Source organism: Citrus clementina, unplaced genomic scaffold, assembly GCF_000493195.1.
Source record: "Citrus clementina cultivar Clemenules unplaced genomic scaffold, Citrus_clementina_v1.0 scaffold_2, whole genome shotgun sequence".
Classification (NCBI taxonomy): Eukaryota; Viridiplantae; Streptophyta; class Magnoliopsida; order Sapindales; family Rutaceae; genus Citrus; species Citrus x clementina.
In genome coordinates this window covers 10192100-10214238 of record NW_006262688.1, presented here as the reverse complement: position 1 = coordinate 10214238, position 22139 = coordinate 10192100, and the positions used below count along the sequence as shown (strand labels likewise).

Here is a 22139-nt window from a genome sequence, read left to right as displayed (position 1 = left end):
ATTATTGATAATATAGTACAAAATTAATATTTTTTTAGAATAAAATATTTATTATTATTAATTAAATAAATAATTAATATTTATTAAAATTAATGTTTAATATTATTAATTTAAATATAATATTTATTTATTTTTATTTTATTAAATTTAATAAAATAAATATGATATAATTATTATTTTTAATAAATATGATATTATTTATTTTATTAAATATTATTTATTTATTTATTTATTTTTATAAGGATAAAATGGGAAGAGGGGGGAGTGGATTCCCACTCCCACCTCCCCCCATGGGAGTGGGAATCCCACTCCCCACTCCAAAATTGGGTGGGACCCACGGATTCCCACTCCCACTCCCTTTTTTTTAAGATAAGTAAACACTGGAGTGGGAGAAATCCACACTCCATAGTCCAACTCCAAAAAGTAAACACTACATAATAGTTTTCTTATCTCTCCGCATTTGAGGTAAAATAGTCTAAATAGATCTTTCTTCAATATTAAGTGAGGATCAACCTTCAGGCTATGCCATAATAAGAATATTAAAGAGAGTTTCAAACGATTTCTGATTATAAATATTAGTAGAGCTCTGACTATAATATATTAGTATATAAAAAAAAACGTAGATTTGTATTCAGATTAGAGTAATAATGAGTAAGAGTTGGTATTTAGTGGGTGATTTTTTATTTTTTCCTGCATCCAAACATTTTTAAAACTTGTATCTTTAATTTGAAAATCATGGAACATTAGGGACCCAGGTATTTTTTGCCAGTGCGAAATGAATTAAAATTCCTCGGCCCTCACAAACGAAGCCCGGCAAAAATATCCGATATAAAAACAAAAGCTAAAAAGCCACAACGAAAGCCAGCGTTTTAATAAAACCCAAACCGATTCCATTTACCCGCCTTTTCCGTGGGGCAGGCGAGTCAGAGAAATGTCAGAGGAACCCGCCCCGAAATCCATACCCGAGAGCTCCTCCTCCGCCGTCAACGGCGGGAGAACCATAGAGGAGTGCCAAGACATGATTCAAAGAAGCCTCAGAAGTAATTATTTACTCCCAAATATCTTTTTTCTCTCTATATTTCATTTAATTATCAATAAATCTTGTAAGGGTTTTAGAGTTTCTTAATCTCATTCTTTGCTTTTCCTCTTTTTATTGCAATGATTTGAATAGTAATCCAAGTCCCCGAAGATATATGAGGGTTTTTCGAACTTTTTTTTTTCTTTTAAACATTTGAGTACTTTTAAATTTTTAGCAGGGTTTGTAGTTTTAATATTTTGGATTTAGGGTTCGCAGCATTTCTCAGTGAGTTAATGGATATTTTTGGGTTCTGTATTCTTGCCTGGTTGAATTAGAAATGAAAATCATTTGTTGATTTTTTTTTTTTTTTTTTGCCTTTTCTTCTTCCGACTAGATCCTACGGTGAAATTCTTGAGGCAGCATTTGGAGAAAGCTGGGTGCGGATTTGGTGACAAGTTCATTAAAGCTGTACATTGTAATAAGAAGATTGCTGGTGGCTATGTTCGCGGTGAAGGGGTATTTTATATATATATATATGTATTTATGTTACCTTCTTAGTCTTCAGGATTGCTTTTGATTTATATTGCCGTGTAGCAACTTATTTTCGTGTATTGAAGTTTTAACGCATAAAAAAAGTTTATTCTTTTATGGAGTTGACTTTTAAATTTGTTTACCGGGTTGAGGCTTAGCTTGAGGTCAGGATTGGCTTTGATTCTCTTGGTTGGTTTGTAATTGTAGAGCATAAACATATTTAGTATTCCATGTAGATCAAAGCTTCTTTATAGTTGATAAATCAATTAGATTCTTTTGCTTTTTCTTTTTTCTTTTTTGTTGATTTCTTCAATCTATGCATGATATAAACTTTAATTTAACCTCTGTTGTGTAACAAACAAGTGACCTGCATTTATTATCCTTTCTTAACAGATGAGTTAATGATAGTCTAATGCTCTGTGTACATTTTAATTTGTGTGCTTGTGATTTAGATTTTGGTTTGTAGTAATCACATGAACATCCAAGATGAGGTCAACCAAGTAATTATACATGAGCTAATTCATGCATATGATGAATGCCGGGCTGCAAACTTGGATTGGTCTAATTGCGCTCATCATGCCTGTAGTGAGGTGAGCACATGTTGCATCTTAGTGGAATTTTATTTTTGTTTTCAAATTTTTCTTTCATTTTCGATGTTTTGGTTTTTATTAATTTATTTATCTGTAAACCATGTTAAACAGATTCGTGCTGGTCATCTAAGTGGTGATTGTCACTACAAACGGGAATTACTGCGGGGTTACATGAAGATAAGAGGCCATGAACAGGTGAGTTTCCTTTCTGTAGAAAGACTTTAGTTAAAAGTGTTGAAATGCTGACAGAGATACACCTAGTGACTTATAACATGTGCTGGAGCCAACAAATATTCAAATCTTTTCTGATATAAGCCTGCACTTCACTAAAAAATTAATGAATATAAGTATGCTATAGTCCCTTTATTAACAATAGTCTATTCATGTTTCTAATTTCCTTGCACATTTGGATGTAATTACAAGAGAAAGAAAGTTCAACATTTAGAGTTCTTAGTGCAACAGTGAAGGAATTTATCAATTTAATGATTAAAATTTCCAGTTTTACCATATGCCTACAATGCCATCATGGATTAGTCTTTAAAGAACTATAAGTGACCTATTTTTGTCACTGAATGCTTTAATTGGAAGTACTTATGTTTTGAATGTTAGTCTAATTCAAATTCCATTCCTCAAAAACCTTATATCTTGAGAGAAGGGGGGTGGGGGGGAGTGTTTGGCAGGAGTATGGGTTTTCTTCTACATTGTTTTAGAAGTTTATTCAAAATAAGTAAAATTATATATGGTTTCTGCTCTGATATTCACAGGATTGTGTGAGAAGAAGAGTCATGAAATCGGTGATTGCTAACCCTTACTGCTCTGCGGCAGCAGCAAAGGATGCCATGGAAGCTGTCTGGGATGTCTGTTACAATGATACACAACCCTTTGATAGAGCACCTTGAAGCATGTTTACAGCCAATGCCAAACTAGCTGGTGCTCAATCCAGTTGTATCCAAGAAAATGATTGCTTTTTGCAGCAAGGAGTATGCTCAGATTTTTGAGTTTCATTTGATAGAATTCAAGAAGAGGATTCATTTACTTCATAAATTCTCATTTTTTTCCTTCATTGAGATAATTGATTAATCAGAGATTCAGGATATTGCCATTTTTGTATCTTATGCCAATGTTCAACAGTGATCAATGTTATTATTGAGGTAACATTAAAGAAATAATAGAAATCCATTGCTTTCACTTTCTTCAAAAGTTCCGTGTATGAGTAGTGCTAGGATATTGTAGATGGGTCTCTCAATCTTTTTCACTGTTTGTGGATTTAATGATGATTTTATCGTTCAAGTCATTTGATATTATTGGCTGCTTAGCAAATATATTTGTATTCATTGCAGTTCCTTTTCTTTATTTTGGTAAATTTGTAAATTGATTTCTGCTTGAGATTCTTGAGTATGTCTTGAATTATTCAGTTTGCAAGAATATGTTTTGAATGTACAAGGAATAGGTATTATGGCAAGGGAATCATGTTTTTAAGAGTTAGCTGGCCAAAGAGTTGGATCTGATTTGTGGCATGTGAACAAATTCAAGTTTTCAGCTTCGAGCACCACCAACTTCACAGAATTTCTCTGGCATTTGACAGAGTGGTAGCCATCGGGCAAACCACCATCTGGAGGGCACAGAACAGTTTTAATCATCAGGCTTTGGATGGCTGCCTGCTTCTGCCTGGTCTGCACTTTCCTGATAGTCAAATAGGTGTAGGATGGATGGTTTTGAAGATTGTGGACCACGTGGCGGCGGCTAGACGACTACTTTGTTCCTTTTTTCATTTTTGAAAATTAGACACTAATAGTCCTAGAAAGAACAAAAGAAGCTCCAGGCATGTTCTGCACATGAATCGACAATATTCTTTATTTACAGCATCTGTGTTAGCTAGATTGACCTATAAATGTATATTGTATATTCACTATTGAGATAAACATTCTTGCTAGAGTGGACCCATCTTTGATATTTATCCACTAGATAATTGGTTTCAAGTATTTTGCAGTGGTAAGTGTTTGTGTGTGTGTGTGTGTGTGTGTGTGTATGCACGGCAAACAGAAAGAGTTGGGGAAGAAAAGATTATGGAGAAGAATTAATAACATGAAGGCAGTGCCAGTGCTGGTGTGTAAAACGATATTTTGCCTGTGTTTACTAAGTCAGCTTGAAATATGTGCTGCTAGACCACAATTGCCAGGTAGGAAGGAGCCTGATTTTGCATGGTAATTAACGATCATGCATGAATTTAGGCTGCCGACTGCTTACCTTTTTGTCTGCAGAGAAAATGGAAGGAAGAGATGGGCATGGGCAAGAGTCGGTGCTGCAGTGGTCGACTGAGGATTATTCTCTGCCACGCCGGAGACGACCTGTGCACAATAAGTTGGTTCCCTAACCCCAAGTGATGTCCTTATCTCTTATGTTTTCAAGTAGTGTTTGTAATTGTAGTGAGATGTTGGCTTAGCTTTTGATAGGTTTGGACTATGGCTGATGGAGAAATCTTGCGTGTACAGTAAGGGAAATTCTGGATACTTAGGATCTCGGTTATGGCAATCAGCTTCCTAAATATTTACTTTCTGGACTAATGCTCGCTTCTTTATGCTAATCCAATCAAGGATTTACTACATACAATAAAAGATGAATGCAAGACAGGTGTGAACCTTAATGTTTCGGGTTCAGTTTTGTGAAGGACTAGAGGCAGTGGGTGGAAACTAAGTTCACTGATGTACGATTTAGAAATGATTGTGCATGTATAAAGTTAATTTGCATTAAATAGAACCCATCTTATGAACAATTTTTTGTTCTGATTAATTTTTGAGGCTACCCATCTGGTGGTTTGACTGGTTGACTAAGAGGTGCCTAAAGAGGAAAACACATGCTACTTGTGTATATGTTTAGAGAGCCACGCTAATTTGAAAAATAGGAGAAAATTATGGCCCAGTCGTTGGATTTTAATGGATCATCAATTCAATTAGATCCAACGGCTGGATGCAACGGTGGCACGGTACCACTGTTGCACCGTAACCAGACCCTGAAAAATAACATTAACTGCTGTTGCACATAAATTGTAGTAGTATTATCCTGATAAATCAATTATCTTAATGAAGATAAATAATGAGAATTTATGAAGTAAAATGGTATATGAATATTGTCTTGATTTCTATCAAATGAAACTCAAAAGCCTGAGCATACTCCTTGCTTCGGAAGCCATCATCTTCCTGTACATAACTTGATCAAGAAGCACCAGCTGGTTTGACACATGTTGCGAGGAGATCTGTCAAAGGGTTTTGATGATAATAACCTTATTTTATTTTTTACACAATAATTGATTTTCATTAATTTTATGTAAAATGTTAACAACATTATGGCAAGACTTTATCTTCCTAGTCACCGACTGAACATCAAATACGAGATACATTAAAACAAAATGCATATAATCATTCGTCAAAGACCATGGATATGGATTGAAAAATCCCACAATTTTTGGCACTCTTGATCTTGCTAATTGACAATGCAATTGTTAACATCAAAGGCAAATAGTAACAAAAGGTCCAAAGGTTTACATTAACTTCACACACCTAATTAATGGAATTAAAGTTTACAGTCTAGAGAACATGTAAATATTGTTCTATTTTCTACCAGAGGTAAAAAAATACGATATATTAATTCTTCATTTGAATCTAATACAATTCTTATTCTTGAATGATTGAATCGACAGGAATATTCATCTAAAAAATAATCCTCTATTCGTGACAGGATTCAAACTCAAGTAATTATCTAAAGAAAGCTATTTGAATGCACTCAATCAAGCTTATAGAGAATTAGAAATAAATTGGTGTTGTTATATATTATTATTTGAATTGGTGATTATGCAGTCAACGGTTTATCTTGCATCGATCAAATGCAATTACAGCATGATTGAGATTATACACTCAGCGAATGGCTCCTGATTTATGTTAAAAGAATTTTTGCCCGTATAGAGGAACAATAAGGATAAGGGGCGCGGCGCTAAAATTGATCGATGGATCACAAGCCATTCGGTAAAGTGTATCATCAATGGCTCCTGATTTATGTTAAAATAAATTTTGCCCCAGCAGGGAGAACGGTATGGACAACGAGCGCTCCACCCGTCAAGCGGGTGGCAGAAGCATCCAACAAGTGCTTGGTAGGGCAACAGCCCAGTGAACCGGGCGGAGCAGTTGATGAAAGCGGAGACAATCAATTTCCCTAAATCACATCCACATTTATTTTTAGCTTATCGGGTTTAGTTGCGTTGAATCAGCTCTAAGGTGAGTAACCCTTAAAGCTATTGGATGCACTCTGACATAGGGGTGGGCATGGGTTGGTTTGGGTTGGATTTTAAGTTAACCCAAACCAAACCATAAAAATTTAGATCCAACCCAAACTAACCCAAATATTTTTAACCCAAACTAAACCAAACCAAACCATTTGGGTTTGGTTTGGGTTTAGTTTGAATTTTATTATCAAAATAATTTTTATTTTAATAAAATTTAATTATATCAAAATTATAATAATTATTAATTATTAAATTGATATTAAAATATAAAAAAATATAGTGGATAAAAATTATAATTTTTACAATAACTTAATCCTTAAATTAAAGAATACTAGAAAATCAAAATAAAGTTTAATCACAAAAATTATTATTTCTCAATAAATAAGAACGTACACTTTAATAATAAACTTTCACAAACATGACATTAACAATTTAATAATAAATTTTGCCACTTGTTATTTATTTAATTATGCAATATTTATTTTTATTTATCGTTTTGGTAATTTTGCGATATGTTGTTTACTTATATGTTTAATTTTAGGGAGATTGTCAGTTTCCCCCCTACAGTAATCAACATATATTATTTTTCCCCCTTCTGCTTTTATAATGGCCAAAAACTCCTCTAATAGTATAAGTTTACAATATTACCCTTATTTTCAACTACTCTTTTATTTATATTTATTCTAAATTAAATAAATCACATGAATAGAAACTAAATAAAAAATAAATCATTAAAAATAAGAAATATATGTTTTGATATGAACAAAAAAATTAATAATAAAATTTTTTTATACTTATTTATTTTGTGAAAATTTTCTTATAATAAATATATAAGAAAATTATTAGTCAAATGATAAAAAAATTATTATAAGAAAACTTGATTGACAAATAAAAATTTATTATAAGATAAATAATAAAATATTTTACCTATACTTTTTACATTTAATTTTAAAATATTACAAAATATTTATTATAAGAAAATGTTCACAAAATAAATCATTACAAGAAAAAATTTTATTATTAATTTTTCTACTCATATCAAAACATATATTCCTTGTTTTAATACTTAATATGGGCATTACATTCAATTATTGACAAAAAATTAGCCGCCACTAGCATATCGGACCCAGTCCAAGCCGAGTTATTATTGATCATTAGTAGAGTCTCATGCTCTTTCTATGATGATCCTTCCATGTGGGAGGAATTATTTTTGTAAATAAGAAAAAAAATTTATGTTATTTATAACAATATTTATTTAATTTAAATTTATTTTTACTGTTATTTTCATTTTCTAACTGTTGACAATTGATTACGCCGTAACAAATTTAATGACGGTCTTTCACTTATTTGTGTTCATTTATTTTGTTTTCATTTATTTTATTTGAAAATTTGAGTGTTGGGGTTTTGTCCATAACCCATGGGTAAACCATAACCAAACCATAATGAAATGATTTTCTACATAAATCCCACATCTAACCCATTTTAATGATTTACCCAACCCAAACCATTTAATTTGGTTTGAGTTTGGATAAACCCATGGGTTGTGGGTTTATACCCACCCCTACTCTGTCACAATTGTTTCAGATTCAAGTACAAGCATCTAACGGTTTTCGTGGCTGCTCTTTATTTTATTTTATTAGATAAAAATTCCAAGACGATGATGTCTTCTCTCAACCATAAGAGATTTTAATGCTTTTTTTTTGGGAAACTAAAGACTTGACCCGCAACCATATTATTAAAGATTTAGAGTGAAGACCACTTGATCAAAATTATTTTTTTTAATTCTAAGAAAAAGTTTTTACAAATGTCCAAAAAAAAAAAAAAGGTTAAAAATCACTCACTTAAATCCAATAATGAGTGGGTTTTGGTATATATATTGAAAATAAGGTCAGTTGTTTCCTTGATAGAAAGTATAGCATGAGGAGATGAACTTGGCCCTTGGGGAGAATGGAGATATTATTAACATCATTACATCACTTTGCACAACCGTCTAATAAAAAAAACTTGTACGAAATTTCCCAAATTAGGGTGGTTGTTTGTGGAAAAAAAAAAGGCAAAGGGATCATACAAGCATTAATTCACGTGTTGTTTTTCACAGCATAGACAGGATCGCCAGATTTAAAAGGCGAAGTTAAAAGAAAACAAAACAAACACTCAGACAGTAGACACATAGTTTGTAACGCAACGTGTCTGGCAACTCCGCCCACCTCCCCACCTCTCCATGCGTCTTCTTTCTTCTTTATATTTGCCACTTAAACAACCCTTTATCAGGAAGCGTTTCCCCTGTTTCTTTCACTCCCTTTCTCTTAGTAGTCTCTTCATGGCTCCTGCATTCGAAGATAACAATTCTGAAACTTTGCCCTCAAGCTTTTCTTCTGGCAGTGATGATGGTGTCTTGCATAAATCTAAGGTCACTGTTGTGGGTAGTGGCAATTGGGGTAGTGTTGCTTCTAAGCTCATTGCTTCTAACACCCTCAGGCTCAGTTCTTTTCATGGTACATATTCTTTTCTTTCACTTTCTCTTTAATTCCACTCCGAATTGATAGATTCCCCCCCCCCCCCCCCCTTTTTTTTTTCCTCCCCTATGACATGCATTTTGTTTGAGGAAAAGAAGAAAGTATGAGTATTGCAATATTTTAGTTCATGTGTGCCATTGGAGACGTTTAGTTCTTGGGTATCTTGTATAATATAAACATTGGAACTCTAGTTCCTTGTAGCTATAAAATGAAGCATTCACTGGAACTATTTGAGAATTTAGTTTTTTTTTTTTTTGTAATGAAATTCAGATGAAGTGAGGATGTGGGTATTTGAGGAGACATTGCCAAGTGGTGAGAAGCTCACAGATGTCATCAATCGAACCAATGTAACAGAGTTCATTGATCGTTTTATCTGGATTATTGCATGTCATTTAACTGTTTCTTAATTTGCTGTGTGCTAAATTTCTTTGACAGGAAAATGTTAAGTATCTCCCCGGGATTAAGCTTGGCAAGAATGTTGTTGCAGATCCAGACCTTGAAAATGCTGGTATTTAATTTCTTGCTTTGCTGATCTTGTCTTTCACTTTAAGTATATCTATCCACATTTGTTATATCTAAAGCTGGAAATATAATAATTTTGCTTAATTTTCTAATGGCAAAATTGCAACGGTATGCAGTTAAGGATGCCAACATGTTGGTGTTTGTGACTCCTCATCAGTTTATGGAGGGTATTTGCAAGAGGCTTGTTGGAAAGGTAAATGGAGATGTGGAAGCTATTTCACTTATTAAAGGAATGGAAGTTAAGAGGGAGGGTCCTTGCATGATCTCCACTCTAATCTCCGAGCAGCTTGGTGTTAGTTGCTGTGTTCTGATGGGAGCGAATATTGCAAACGAGGCAAGTGTCGATTTTAGTGTCAATTTTAATAGTTTTGACTTTTATGAAAACCATTAGTTCTCTAAAGAATATAGGCTGCTCGTGCAGATTGCTGTTGAGAAATTCAGTGAAGCAACAGTTGGGTACAGAGACAACAGAGAGATTGCAGAGAAATGGGTTCAGCTATTTAGTACTCCTTATTTTATGGTCACTGCTGTAAGTGCAGCAAACATACTTGTTTGTTGATTATTATGTTTCCTGTGAACTATTACTAACTGCAACTGATCGGAATAGAACTCTAACTTAATGTAGTCATGACAGTTTGGGCACGAATAAAGAAGTCTTAGAGTTGCGGTATATAATGATATTGCTGTAACTTTTCGATTTATGATCTACTGTAGAACATAGCAGGTTAAGAATAAAGTGTATTGAGTTGACAATATAAAAATTTGGTTTTAACTCTTTCTGTCGTATATTCAAATAGGTCCAAGACGTGGAAGGAGTTGAACTATGTGGGACCTTGAAAAATGTTGTAGCAATCGCTGCAGGTTAGTGGATTAATTTTCTTCTTTCTTGTTTTATCCTTTTTGGCGTTTATGAAGAATCAGATGACTGATGGTGGGATGTCAACGTGACAGGTTTCGTTGATGGCCTTGAAATGGGAAATAACACTAAGGTATAAGAAAATAATTCTTTTAAAGTTTATATCCCTCGGTTGTGTGTGTTTGTTTCTAACTTTGCTTTTATGTGAATTACTAGGCTGCAATAATGAGAATTGGTCTCAGAGAGATGAGAGCCTTTTCCAAGTTGTTGTTTTCATCTGTTAAGGACAGCACCTTCTTTGAGAGCTGTGGTGTAGCTGATCTCATCACAACATGCTGTAAGCAAGCACATTGCTGCCTTCTCCTTCTAGTGCAATTTTGCTTCGATAATGATTTCTTTTACTTTTGTGGCAGTGGGAGGAAGAAACAGAAAAGTTGCCGAGGCTTTTGCTAAGAACGAAGGGAAAAGGTTAAGCTTTGCCATTTGGTACCCTAGTTAAAATAGAAAATTTTAGAATTGATTGTGACCTTGCTGTTTGTCTTATGCAGGTCTTTCGATGATCTAGAAGCAGAGATGCTTCAGGGCCAGAAATTACAGGTATATACGAAATCTAATTATAACGAAGTACTGACTGAGGCAAAACTCAGAAATCGTTGGGGCTGAATATTATTGGAATTTGCAAAGATGTTTTATGAGTTGGATATATCAGCTTGATGAATTAATGAAAATATCAAATGCTTCTAAATTAGTACTCGTAAAATATGGTAATAAGCATAATGACAGAGTCTGCAATAAATCCCTTTCCGTTAAAGACTATTGTGTTCGCATCTTGTATCTTTGGAGGAAGGAACTTTCAAGCTGTTTTTAATATTGTGTATATATAGATGAAGTCATGGGAATACTAACAGGTAGCTATTCTATCTGTAAAAAGATTCATATCCATCCCAAGAATCATACAAACCATGGACTTAAAGCTAGTTATAAAATAACTTATCGAGGGTGTTATTTTGTTGTTTCTGTTGTTGCCACTGATTCAGTCTCTCTCTCTTATTTGAAGGGAGTCTCAACTGCAAGAGAAGTTTATGAAGTGCTAAGCCACCGTGGATGGCTAGAGCTGTTTCCGCTTTTTGCAACAGTGCATGAGATCTGCGTTGGGCATCTCCCACCGTCAGCCATAGTTGAATACAGTGAGCGCAAACCCAGATTGTCTCTACTGGAAGGCTCTACTCAGTACTACTGACTCTTCCCACAGATAGAAGTAATATATTTCACGTATTTGAGGTACAGTTTTGAAAGTAAACTTTTTCTAAGTTGTGCAGCATGAACAGGAGCAAAGCCTAGACAAACTTCTGGCTGCTAATTAACTCATGCAAAATCAGTTGCCGTAACAGTGAGATCGATCACAGGAACTGAAAATGCAGCGTGTCAGGAACCTTCAAGCTTCAGAGATGCCTTTAGCCTTCAAAAGCTTTTACTACTAGTATCTTCTGTTTTTGCATTGTTTTAGATATTCAAAGTGTTCTCTTTTGATGTTCAGAGTGCCAAATGTGACGCAGAATCTGATATTCAGAGTGCATAATACCTTCTTATCAAATGTTAGAAAACGTCTATGGAGTATGAAAAGATCACAGAATAATAACATAAAAAATTTTTACCCAGTGTCTCAAAAGGAATGTAGTAATCTGGGTTGCCTTTGTTTGATGAAATGAAATTCAATTTTGATAAGAGTTTTATGTAGATATGGCATCAGGTGTAGAGATATGATTTTATTATTTCCATGAAGTATTGAAATATAGAATTATCTTTAGAATGGAATTAAATAAAAGCATTTTATTTTGAATTTTCATTAACACATGAACTCAACGAATTCGACGGTCGGCATGGCTATAATAAATAAAAATTTCTTAAGATTTATTATCCTAATAAACTTATTAGAACTACATAAAACGCGCACGTGGTGAAGTATCATCAGGACCACTCCAGTCCAGTGTGACCTTGTTCCTTTCAGGCAATACCAAATACTTTAATACTTACGACGCAAGTCATTGGCGCCAACTGTTTGACAAAATGTCTGAACGCGACATTTGCCAAACCTTATCTTTTGTTTGTTGATTATATTTGATTGCACTGGATGTCACCACCAACGGCGGCGCTGGACCCCTCGCCGTCGCCGAGAAGATGCTGAAGTCCTGCTGACTTAAAAAAAAAATTGAAATTATAGTTTTAATAGTTAATTTATCATTAATTTCCTTAAAAGTCATTTCTAGGTGTGTATGGATTTTTTAAAATACAGAATTATCTTTTCTCAGTTCCTATCTTATTCCTTTTTTCTTCCAAGAAATTAACATTCATCATTTATGTGTTAAAATAGTTTCTCTTATTTTTCTCCTAAATGTTAATTTTCTTATCAAATTAGACAATTACTGATAATTTCTTTTTCTTATCTTTGTTTCAGTTGTTAAAGAATTTATCACCAGGCCAAATCTATCAATAATTTCATTCAGACATGTGGTTTACTAATTTATCTATTAATAAACCCATTAGTTTATCTATTACATCTGCAAGCTCATTAGTTTGAAATTATTAATAGAGTGATTAATATCCATTCTTGCTTTAGACATAGACTGATTTGGCCTCAATAAATATGATGGACCCAATATACCCAAATACCAGTTTCTTTGCAGCTGGGGTTCAGCTCGAGGACCATCTATAGGGTCGCTGTCTCAATCAAATCTACTTGCTTCGCAAGAAACATGATTGGAGAGCTGGATAAAATTATTGTGCCAGGAAATCAAATCATCACTAGTCAAACATTTCACCATGCCATTGAAGCATGCAAATTAGGGACCATGATTCCCTCCTATTCTAAGCTTTTCTTAGTATATAGTTCTGGTGAGTGATTAGTGATTAGAAAAGCATAATTATAATAGTTAAATTTCATCAATGCTTTAATAATTACAAACAATATAAGGTTTTTAAAAGTTTAAGAAAGTCAAGATCAAGAGAAAATCCTAATCTGGAAATTAAATGTTCTTCTACGGAGGTCTTATCTACAAATAATTATAAAAATTTGGACCCCCTTGTATGTGTTTGCTTGAACTTTAAAAGATTTTACGAAATCATTGAGATTTATTCATATGTTACATTGTTTTTTTTTGTCAATTACCAATTTAAATGTCATTACCGCTATGATAAAAGCTTATATCAGTAGAGAAACTAGCTTGCACTTATGAAAAAATGACATCATAATGACAAAATGGAGTCATAGTGCCAACAGCACCTAGAGAAGATATCCCATGATAACACCATACCCTTTTCTCATTTCATGCCTTAGTTTTTACAGCGATACCAACAAGACAACTACACGGCCAGAAAACAATAGTAATAAGTTATAAAAAAAGCTGCAAAACACATTCACCCCCACACCAAATCCATGCAGATGTATGTTTGCTCTGAAGAATTACCCATTTCGTATTCTATCCAACCGATCAACACTTTTCCGGGCTCTTTCCAACTGGTGGTCGATGCTTTTCCGGGATTTCTCGTGGCAATCCACACTCCTCCGAGACCTCTCCATTTGGTCAAAAGACATTCTTATTTTTTCTAGCTTATCGGCATTATTGGAATGATTTTTCAGTTTTTCGGGCCTGTCAGTGCTCTTCCTTGGTTTTTCTCTCCTATCAGTGCTCTTCCTTGAACCCTCAAAAAAATCGGTACTCTTTCGTGCCTGCTCAAAATGGTCTGTACTTCTCCTAGAACTGTATCTCTGGGAAGGAGATTTTTCGACGGTTGATACGAATTTCTTGAGATGCCTGATATACTCGGGATAGTGCTCTAAATCACAGTGGTTCCCTCCTTTCAGCCAAAGCGGTTCGTACTTCTCTTTACACAGTTCCCACAGTTGTTTACCATGGGAGCAATCAACTACTTCATCTGAAGTTCCCTGTAGAATGAGAAAGAATTTTTAAATGGTAAGGTAATGAAACAGTATACTATATACAGTTTCCATAAGCACTTACTAAGGAATGTTGCTAAAAATCTCCTAGATAAAGCATTTACTGATAAATTAATCTAGAGATCATTTATAAATATACAATGTCCGAAGTTCAGATAGCTAGTGATGCAAATGGCTCATCCAAATGTTTATTGAGAGGACAAACTAGTCATTAACACTACTAATACCACTCAAAGAAATTTTGTTTTCAGTTAAGCAGATGGATCAAAAAGAAAAAAAAAAATGACACAGACATCAGTGTTCCATTACCTACCTCAATAAAAATTGTTGACTACCTATTACGTACCAAATAGTTCAATAAGAAAATAAAAATGGACAAGATGTGCTCAAATTCATATGCAAGTACCAACTGGCTTGACTTAATAATATTCAATGAAATCACCATACAGCATCATTTTTGTGAGTGCAAATAAAGAGCACAGGAATCAGATTACCTATTCATGAGTGTCACGTGCACAACCACTTTTCCCTGAAACCCAACTGCAATTGTTTTTTCTACTACTATTATTATTTCTTTTGTTTACTAACTCTACTATGTTTGTCAATACTACTTTAGTCTTTGTAAAAAGTACAAAAGCAATAGCGAAAGTAAATATTACATTATTTTCCTAAAAATTAGAGAAGAGAATCTAAGAAGCATTAAAGTTTGGAATGGCTGAACAGGCATTTTTTAATTCGTTACATCTATATGAAGGTCAACTAGGCAAATTTTAATGAGAGTATTCAACTTTTGTTCACATCCGTTGGAAAGATGAAGCTTGTATAAGATGCAATTACATTTGTCTTTGTCAAGACTATTATTTTACATTCTGGGTTTCACACTACCTCCAAAACCGACAAACTAAAAGTTACCAAACATGACAGGCATCTTCTTGTTTGGATTTGAGAGAGTTGAATGGCCCAAAAGTCTACTGCAAAATTGATCTGCGTCAGACTTGATTGAAAGAAATTGACTTCTAACCAGAACCTCAATATGGAAGAACATGAATGGTGCAAAATTATGACAGGTATTGATGATATGAAAAATGAAAGTAACATTCCAAGAAAATCACAATGTAATGTCATTGACAGTCTACAGTTTACAGTTTACACCCACTAATTGAAAGCAACTCCTCACTTGGGTCCATATATTACTAAAAAGTCTTCAACCAAACTTGAGTCCCCATTAAGTTTCATTATGAATCAAGATATTCTACGAAACATATGGAGCTATAAAGATGACAACAAAATATGTCATTCATGCGTCGGTAATATCATGGGTCATAACTCCAAATAGGATTGAAAAAAATTTAGAATGGCATACTTACATGAATTATAAGAACAGGACAATTTACAAGTGGAATTTTGTCAATATTCTGCAGACAAAACAATAAATATTTCATTAAGTTACTAATAAGAAATGTAAGTACTTATCAACACAATAAAAACCAAAGAAGGGTCACGTTACCTTATAAATGTCAAACCAGTATGTACGCTTTACAGGATACATGACCCTTAAGCCTGAGAGAATGGGACTATGCAGAACAACAGCCCTTAACTGAGGCAATCGAGCGGCGAGGTCCAAAGTGGGGCCACTCCCAACAGATTGGCCATAAAGGATGATATCTTCCTGCTTCGTACCATAACTTTCTTCAAGGCACTTGTACACAGCTTCGATATCTGCATATGTGTTGTGCTCACTTGGCTGCAGTTCAGGAAAGATGATCCTTTCAGCTTCTAACATTATCACCTCATAGTTATAGGATACATTTGCAATTATTTCAAAATTTTAACAAACCTTTCCAGTTGATTGCCCATACCCAGAATAGTCATATCTGCACGTAATCAAAGAAGCAATAAGAAAACAGCCATTATTATGTTTAATTGGTCACTAGATGGATAAATTTTCTGTTCCAATTTCTGAATATGCATTAACATTTTTAAGACATAATATGCTGATGGCGGTTTACATCAACAACTAAAAATTGTAATATTTGGAGACTAGTAAACCTTGTGAAAATCCTTGAAAGTCCAATTATGCAACACAGCTACGCCAATTTTGTGGACTCACTTTAACATGCTATACAGGCAAAGATACCGCTAACCAAAATCCTTTAATGAAGTCCAATCACGTGAATGCTCCAACAAACCTTGCACTTGCAACCTCCAATAAGGGAGAATTAGTGGACCACACTTCAACAACATAACTAGTTTCCATCTTCAGAATGGGAAGAAACCATTTATGACTCTTTCTATGATCAACAGCTCGAATATTTATCAACTCCCCAAAGTATTCAAAAAGCTTTCCATTTAGGTCATGAACCCAAGAAAGACCATAAGACAACCACAAAAGAAGTAACTAAATTTCCATTTTCAGCTAATTCACATGAATCCAGGCTAACCATCACTAAATCTCGATTAGTTTTAAACCTAAAACAAAGAAACAGCCAAAGTCACCAAGAAATTCCCAACTAAGGACACTTAATTCACTAAAAGAAACAAAAACCCAGATGCCAAAACGAATTAATCAACACACACAAACGAAATAACACAATTCCTGAACCAATGATGATAAAACAACCCAAAAGTTTAACTCCAAAAAAAAGTTAACACTTGCACATATAAACAAATAGAAAATAGATAACCAGAAGCAGAGGAAAAACAGAGTACCCCATGAGATTAACCCTCAAGTGGATGCTTAATTGGATGAAAAGCTCATACATCTGGCCCAGATCGGCAGCGTTTCCATGAGAATACAACAAAGTTGAGCTTGCCATGGGATGCCTTATATACATTGCCACAATCTCTGTGCCTCTTCTAGTGGGCAATTTGAGAATTTCAACGTTTTCACGGTGAGGATATGGACTAAGGAGCAAGAGACCAGTAAGCTCATCTGTGATCAGCTTATATGAAGGTGGGTTTGGTGGAAAAAAAGCAAATTTTGCCGCCATTGATGAAGTAACTCCTCCCATTCTTTATTATTCTTCCCCTGTCTTTGTTGCTCTGACTTTGCTCTATCTGCCTCTTAAAATTTTTGTGTGTATGTGTGTGTTTTTTAATTATAGAGAGGAAAATAGTACTTTGGTTTTTGGGTGATGAACTATTTAGATCAACATTCTTGCTTTTTCTTTTTCTTTTTTGTAATTCTTTTTTCCAGAACCTTAAACTTTTAGAGGATGAAGAGATTTTGTTCTTCCAGTGGCTATTAGGTACTTGGGGGAGAGAGAGAGAGAGAGAGCGGAGGAAAAAAGGAAAAAAAGTGTCTGTTTACTTTAGTTTTTTCACTTGGGTTTTGGTTTTGGTCACGGCCAAAGGGAATGGACCAAACATTGTGACATTGTGTAGGGTCATGCAAAAATGGACAAGAAAATTGATATAAATGGTTACCGATCACTGTGGCTTAACAAACATGAACCCCACTTCAACTCCATGTCAGGTGAGGTTGATTATTTGATTTGTGGAATCGTGACCTTTTGAGTAACTAATTTGATTACCATTTTTCTTCACTACACGACCTATTTGTTTGATATAATAGATTATTACACATAGTAAACATTGCTGTCGCATGACTCACTCCGTTAATTCATGTACAATCGAATTTGACTTATATGTAAATATATATAATTAATAATAAAAAAGCCACTATCCAAGTATTTGACAGACTTCATGTAAAAACATTCCATCAATCTTTCCTATGATGTACATGGAATATTCTCTTCGGCTGTAACTTGGTGCTGTCAATTTTTTTCCCCCCCTCTCTCAAACAGTCAAACAAGCCAAACCAAGAATTAGATTTGTGTGTGAAGAATTTTTTGAACTTTTTAAATACCCAGATGGGTAATTCATATGATTTTATCTGAACTCTGATAATTAGGAATTCTATTGGAAGCAGTTGGGCAAGATCAGACTGTTAGTATAGTGCTTAGGAATCTTCTGCAATATCTATGCACCAAACTTTGGTTTCATGTGGAATTTTGATTTAGTGGCTGCTTTATGTCACTTTAAACCCAAAAGAGTTTACACAGCTGTAAGTTTGGATTAAGTCCAAGTTCATGTCTTCGCATTCTTACAATTTAGTGATACAATCATTTTCACTCTACGAGGGTGTTTCTAAACAACTTGTTTGGCATTTGTTTGGCAAGATTGAATTTTGTTATATTTGATAGATTAAAGAAAATGACATTAAATCAAGATAAACGAGGGATAAGAATTATGTACATCTTAAATGATGTGATAATGATTTAAGAATGTTTTATTACTTATCATATAGTTTGATTATTCAATGACATTTTTAAACTCAACCTAAAAATATTTACAAACAATAGATAAATCTATTATCTTTTCAATATATTTGAGAATTTCCTAGAACATATATTCTTCAAAAAAATTTTCTTTCAAATATTCTAAAGTGAAAGCAAGGACTTCAATATTTTTTCAAATTATGCGAACTACAAATTCGAATTCAATTGTTTAAAATAGTAACCGGTGAAATTGTGCTAAAAAGTGAGTGTCTAACAACCGAATAAGTTAAAATGTTCAAGGCGGGCAAAACATTATACTTCCCATGCTTTTTACAATATATTTGATCCTTGCTTAGTGGCTAAAAAGGTCTCTAGCTTTTCCTTTTTTTTTTCTTTTTTTTTTTTGCCTCCGCCACGATTTTAACCCATTAATGAACTAATCTTGTTTGGATGTAAGCTTAAGTTAATGGAAAATTGGGAGGGAAACAAGAACAATCACATGGCCTCTGGGCCTTTTCAATTGAAGGGCATTATTGCTAGTAATAGAAAATTAACACATTAAACTCTTTCATAGCTCCCTAATTTCATTTCCATCCATCACTCTTCTCCAATCCCTATGTATCTCGTGACCATCACTCGTTTATGCTCAGCACGTGGATCCTTCAAGTCAAAGAAAGGCAGTGTCAGCCAACCTTCAAAAGAATAATAATAATCATGATTTAAGGAGCTAGAAAAGCACTTTCACCCCATGTTAAAACTACATTTTCGACTACTATTTAGAGCTATTAAGAAACCGTGTACAGTTGGAATCACTAAAACTCCACCCCTGTTGTGTAGGACAACACAAATGCATATGAGTTCTGATGATGTGATTTCAGTGTCATCATATCAAAGCAACAAAGTTTGCTGTCGTTCTAAACTAAGATCCCCAGATATTCAGAAAGCAAAGGCTCAGCAGAAATCTCCAAATGGTTTTTTGATCAAAGCTTTCAATCTGAAACATAAAACCTGCACTCCAATGTCGAAGGAACAATTTTGAGTTACATGCAGGTCCTGAATCAAGTAAAAACTAATCACTTTGATTCCTTGGTCTAGAAATGCTGCAGGTGGGACCAGGCCTGTCCTGGCCCGCCAGTACAGGCGCAGCAGCTTATCAACCACACCCTTATGGACCCAATTGTCAAGCATAAGCTGGAATCAAAGTCGCAAAAAACAGACTCAGTGGCTTAATAACAACAACTAATATAATAAAAATGATAATGAGATATGAAGCCAGTAACAGAATATAAGGGAAGTTTGTACATCATGGGGTCCGTGACTTTAAGCAAATGAAAAAGAAAGAAGAGGTGGGACACATTTAATATTCACTCTATCTTCTTTGTATTCTAATGGGATGATGATACATGTCCCTTGTCCGCAGCAGGGATGTTAAATGAATCCCAGAATTCATGTTTATGCTAGTTCGAAAAGACAAGCTACACTCATACAGTCGCAAGCATGCGAAACCTATGAAACATTCATCAGTCATTGCGGATATCAGTTTCATATGACCGAACTATAATTCAGCTCTAGGGGTCTAATTCTTGATGATCATACTCCCTTAGAAAAAGGTACAATGTGCATGCACTTAAACATTATGCCTATATTCCTATATATTAATAACAATTGGTAGCTCAAGATGCTATGCCCTAGACAAAGCAAAAGAGTACAGATTTGTGAAATCCTCTACCATTACCCAACTGAAGTAGGAGCTACCAATAATTTGAAGGTGGCAGTGGGTAGTATGGTGCCGGTCAGGAGTAAGCATCAAACAATATTGACCTGATCAATAATACGAGAGGCTGTCCCCTTTTATCAGGAACAGTGATCCTCACAAAAGAAAACAAACAAAATAAAATAAGACATTCACCCACATAGAAACAGAAAACGTGGGTGAGATTAAACAAAGCAGTTGGATCTTTCAACCATGCTTAACTGGCATAATACTTATACAAGTTGAAAAGCATGTCTTACAACCTACAGGTCTACTGACGTGGCAAAAATTTAGGTAACACTTCTCCACTTCATTGTTAGGATTCTCGACAGATGTCCAATTAAACTCCCTTCCATCTATAATGATATTGATAATACCAACAATATATTATCAGTTTCTCTAAATAACATATTCATATTAAAGGTCCATTCTCCTTTTTTTTTTTTTTTGGGATAAGGGTTCTCTTTCTAAACTTATACTCTATATCCTATCATAGTTCCTAAATCATTCCACAAAAGCCAACCACAAATATTTTTAATTCGAAACCAAAAACTATTCCATATCTGTAAAATAAAGCTAGAATTTCCAGACCACTATAGGATAACACCACTACTGGTCAGTCTTTGGCCACAGCGTAGTGGAAGAAGAAGCCATCCTGAGCAACAGAGTTTTTTGTTCATCTGCAAGAATTGTGCAGTTTTGTTTGGATTAAAAAGGCGGGGAAAAGAAGCAATCTTAAATAACATCTGCATGATAATGACTGAAGATTGACCTTCAGATACTGGCAAAACAAAGTAGAGTTCTCTCAAACAATGGGCTTACAGTGCAGTTTCTAAAGCAAAGATTTGTATCTTGCGTGCTTTACGATCTTGTATGTAATATTTGAGTGCAAGATAACCAAATTATATATCTGGGCTGTTCTGACTAAATCTAAAGTAAAAACAAATTAATAAATTCTAATGCTTCCATGACAAAACTGTAAGAGAAAGGAGATTTTATTTTCTAAAGAAGCATCTATAAGTCAACTTTGCAAATCATTCCACAAACCCTAGATCTACGCCATCCACTAGTGCTTTTAATTCAAAACCAACCACAAATCAATATTTGTGAACTCAAACTAGAATTTTCAGGACACTAGACATAACACAACTATTTGTCACTCTTAGACCAGTGTAGTAAAAGTAACCACCCTGAGCGACAGAGTTTTTTGTTCATCTGCAAGTACAGCACAGTTTTTTTTTTTGGGGGGGTTAAAAAAAGGCAATTTTGATTAACACGAAAGCCAGTTACAGTTGTTGACTTATCAGATTGACCAAAAAATATTAGCAAAATAAGAGAAAATTTCCCCATAAATTTACAAAGCAGAGTCATACTCTCAAACAATGGACTTCGAATTCAAAAAATCCAAAGAAAATATCATCACTAGAACCCTCAAAAAACTGTCATCCCTTTGTAACCGAACTTTACTTTGCTTGTTTCATATGTCACTGTTACAGTTTGCTCACTGATAACCAATTCATTTTCTACACTAAACTGCCCCTGTCATGCTTGGTTTACAACCTGGTATGTAATATTTGAATACAAATTTTTATTTACCTCAGATAAAAATAATAAATCTCTGGGCATATATATGCAAGTGAAGTCAAGTTTGCAACTCAGACTTTTATTAAAAGAAAGGAGATCGCATACTTGAAGAGAAAATTTAGGTCAGGTAGACAGTTCCATATATATCAGCCCAGAGTGACAATGCAAATATTCTCATTTACTGATGGTATGTAATATTTGAATACAAATTTTTATTTACCTCAGATAAAAATAATAAATCTCTGGGCATATATATGC

General features: G+C 34.2%; 3 protein-coding genes across 5 annotated transcripts; 2 read left to right on the top strand and 1 right to left on the bottom strand.

Moving 5' to 3' along the window:
- The first annotated feature begins 822 nt into the window (after positions 1 to 822).
- Positions 823 to 3332, top strand: LOC18051804 (mitochondrial inner membrane protease ATP23). Its single transcript, XM_006446610.2, has 5 exons — positions 823 to 1040; positions 1413 to 1534; positions 2002 to 2139; positions 2251 to 2334; positions 2904 to 3332. Exons 1-5 carry the CDS (start codon positions 932 to 934, stop codon positions 3036 to 3038), a joined length of 588 nt encoding a protein of 195 aa, XP_006446673.1. The 5' UTR covers positions 823 to 931; the 3' UTR covers positions 3039 to 3332.
- Positions 3333 to 8535: 5203 nt separating this feature from the next.
- Positions 8536 to 11915, top strand: LOC18051803 (glycerol-3-phosphate dehydrogenase [NAD(+)]). 3 transcript variants are annotated; one of them, XM_024191997.1, is made up of 12 exons: positions 8536 to 8910; positions 9202 to 9278; positions 9367 to 9439; positions 9570 to 9787; positions 9875 to 9982; positions 10251 to 10314; positions 10405 to 10442; positions 10526 to 10646; positions 10723 to 10777; positions 10858 to 10906; positions 11367 to 11590; positions 11701 to 11915. In XM_024191997.1, the coding sequence occupies exons 1-11, from the start codon at positions 8637 to 8639 to the stop codon at positions 11547 to 11549; spliced, it is 1260 nt and encodes a 419-aa protein (XP_024047765.1). In that variant the 5' UTR covers positions 8536 to 8636; the 3' UTR covers positions 11550 to 11590; positions 11701 to 11915. The 3 variants fall into 3 exon arrangements, with proteins under 3 accessions (XP_024047765.1, XP_006446671.2, XP_006446670.2); XM_006446608.2 differs by having other exon boundaries at positions 11689 to 11915; XM_006446607.2 differs by having other exon boundaries at positions 11367 to 11915.
- Positions 11916 to 13583: 1668 nt separating this feature from the next.
- LOC18051802 (protein ABHD17B) lies at positions 13584 to 17635 on the bottom strand. The gene is made up of 5 exons (XM_006446606.2): positions 16974 to 17635; positions 16102 to 16138; positions 15772 to 16008; positions 15632 to 15679; positions 13584 to 14252 (listed from the first exon to the last, which is right to left on the bottom strand). The coding sequence occupies exons 1-5, from the start codon at positions 17273 to 17275 to the stop codon at positions 13770 to 13772; spliced, it is 1107 nt and encodes a 368-aa protein (XP_006446669.1). The 5' UTR covers positions 17276 to 17635; the 3' UTR covers positions 13584 to 13769.
- Positions 17636 to 22139: the final 4504 nt, after the last annotated feature.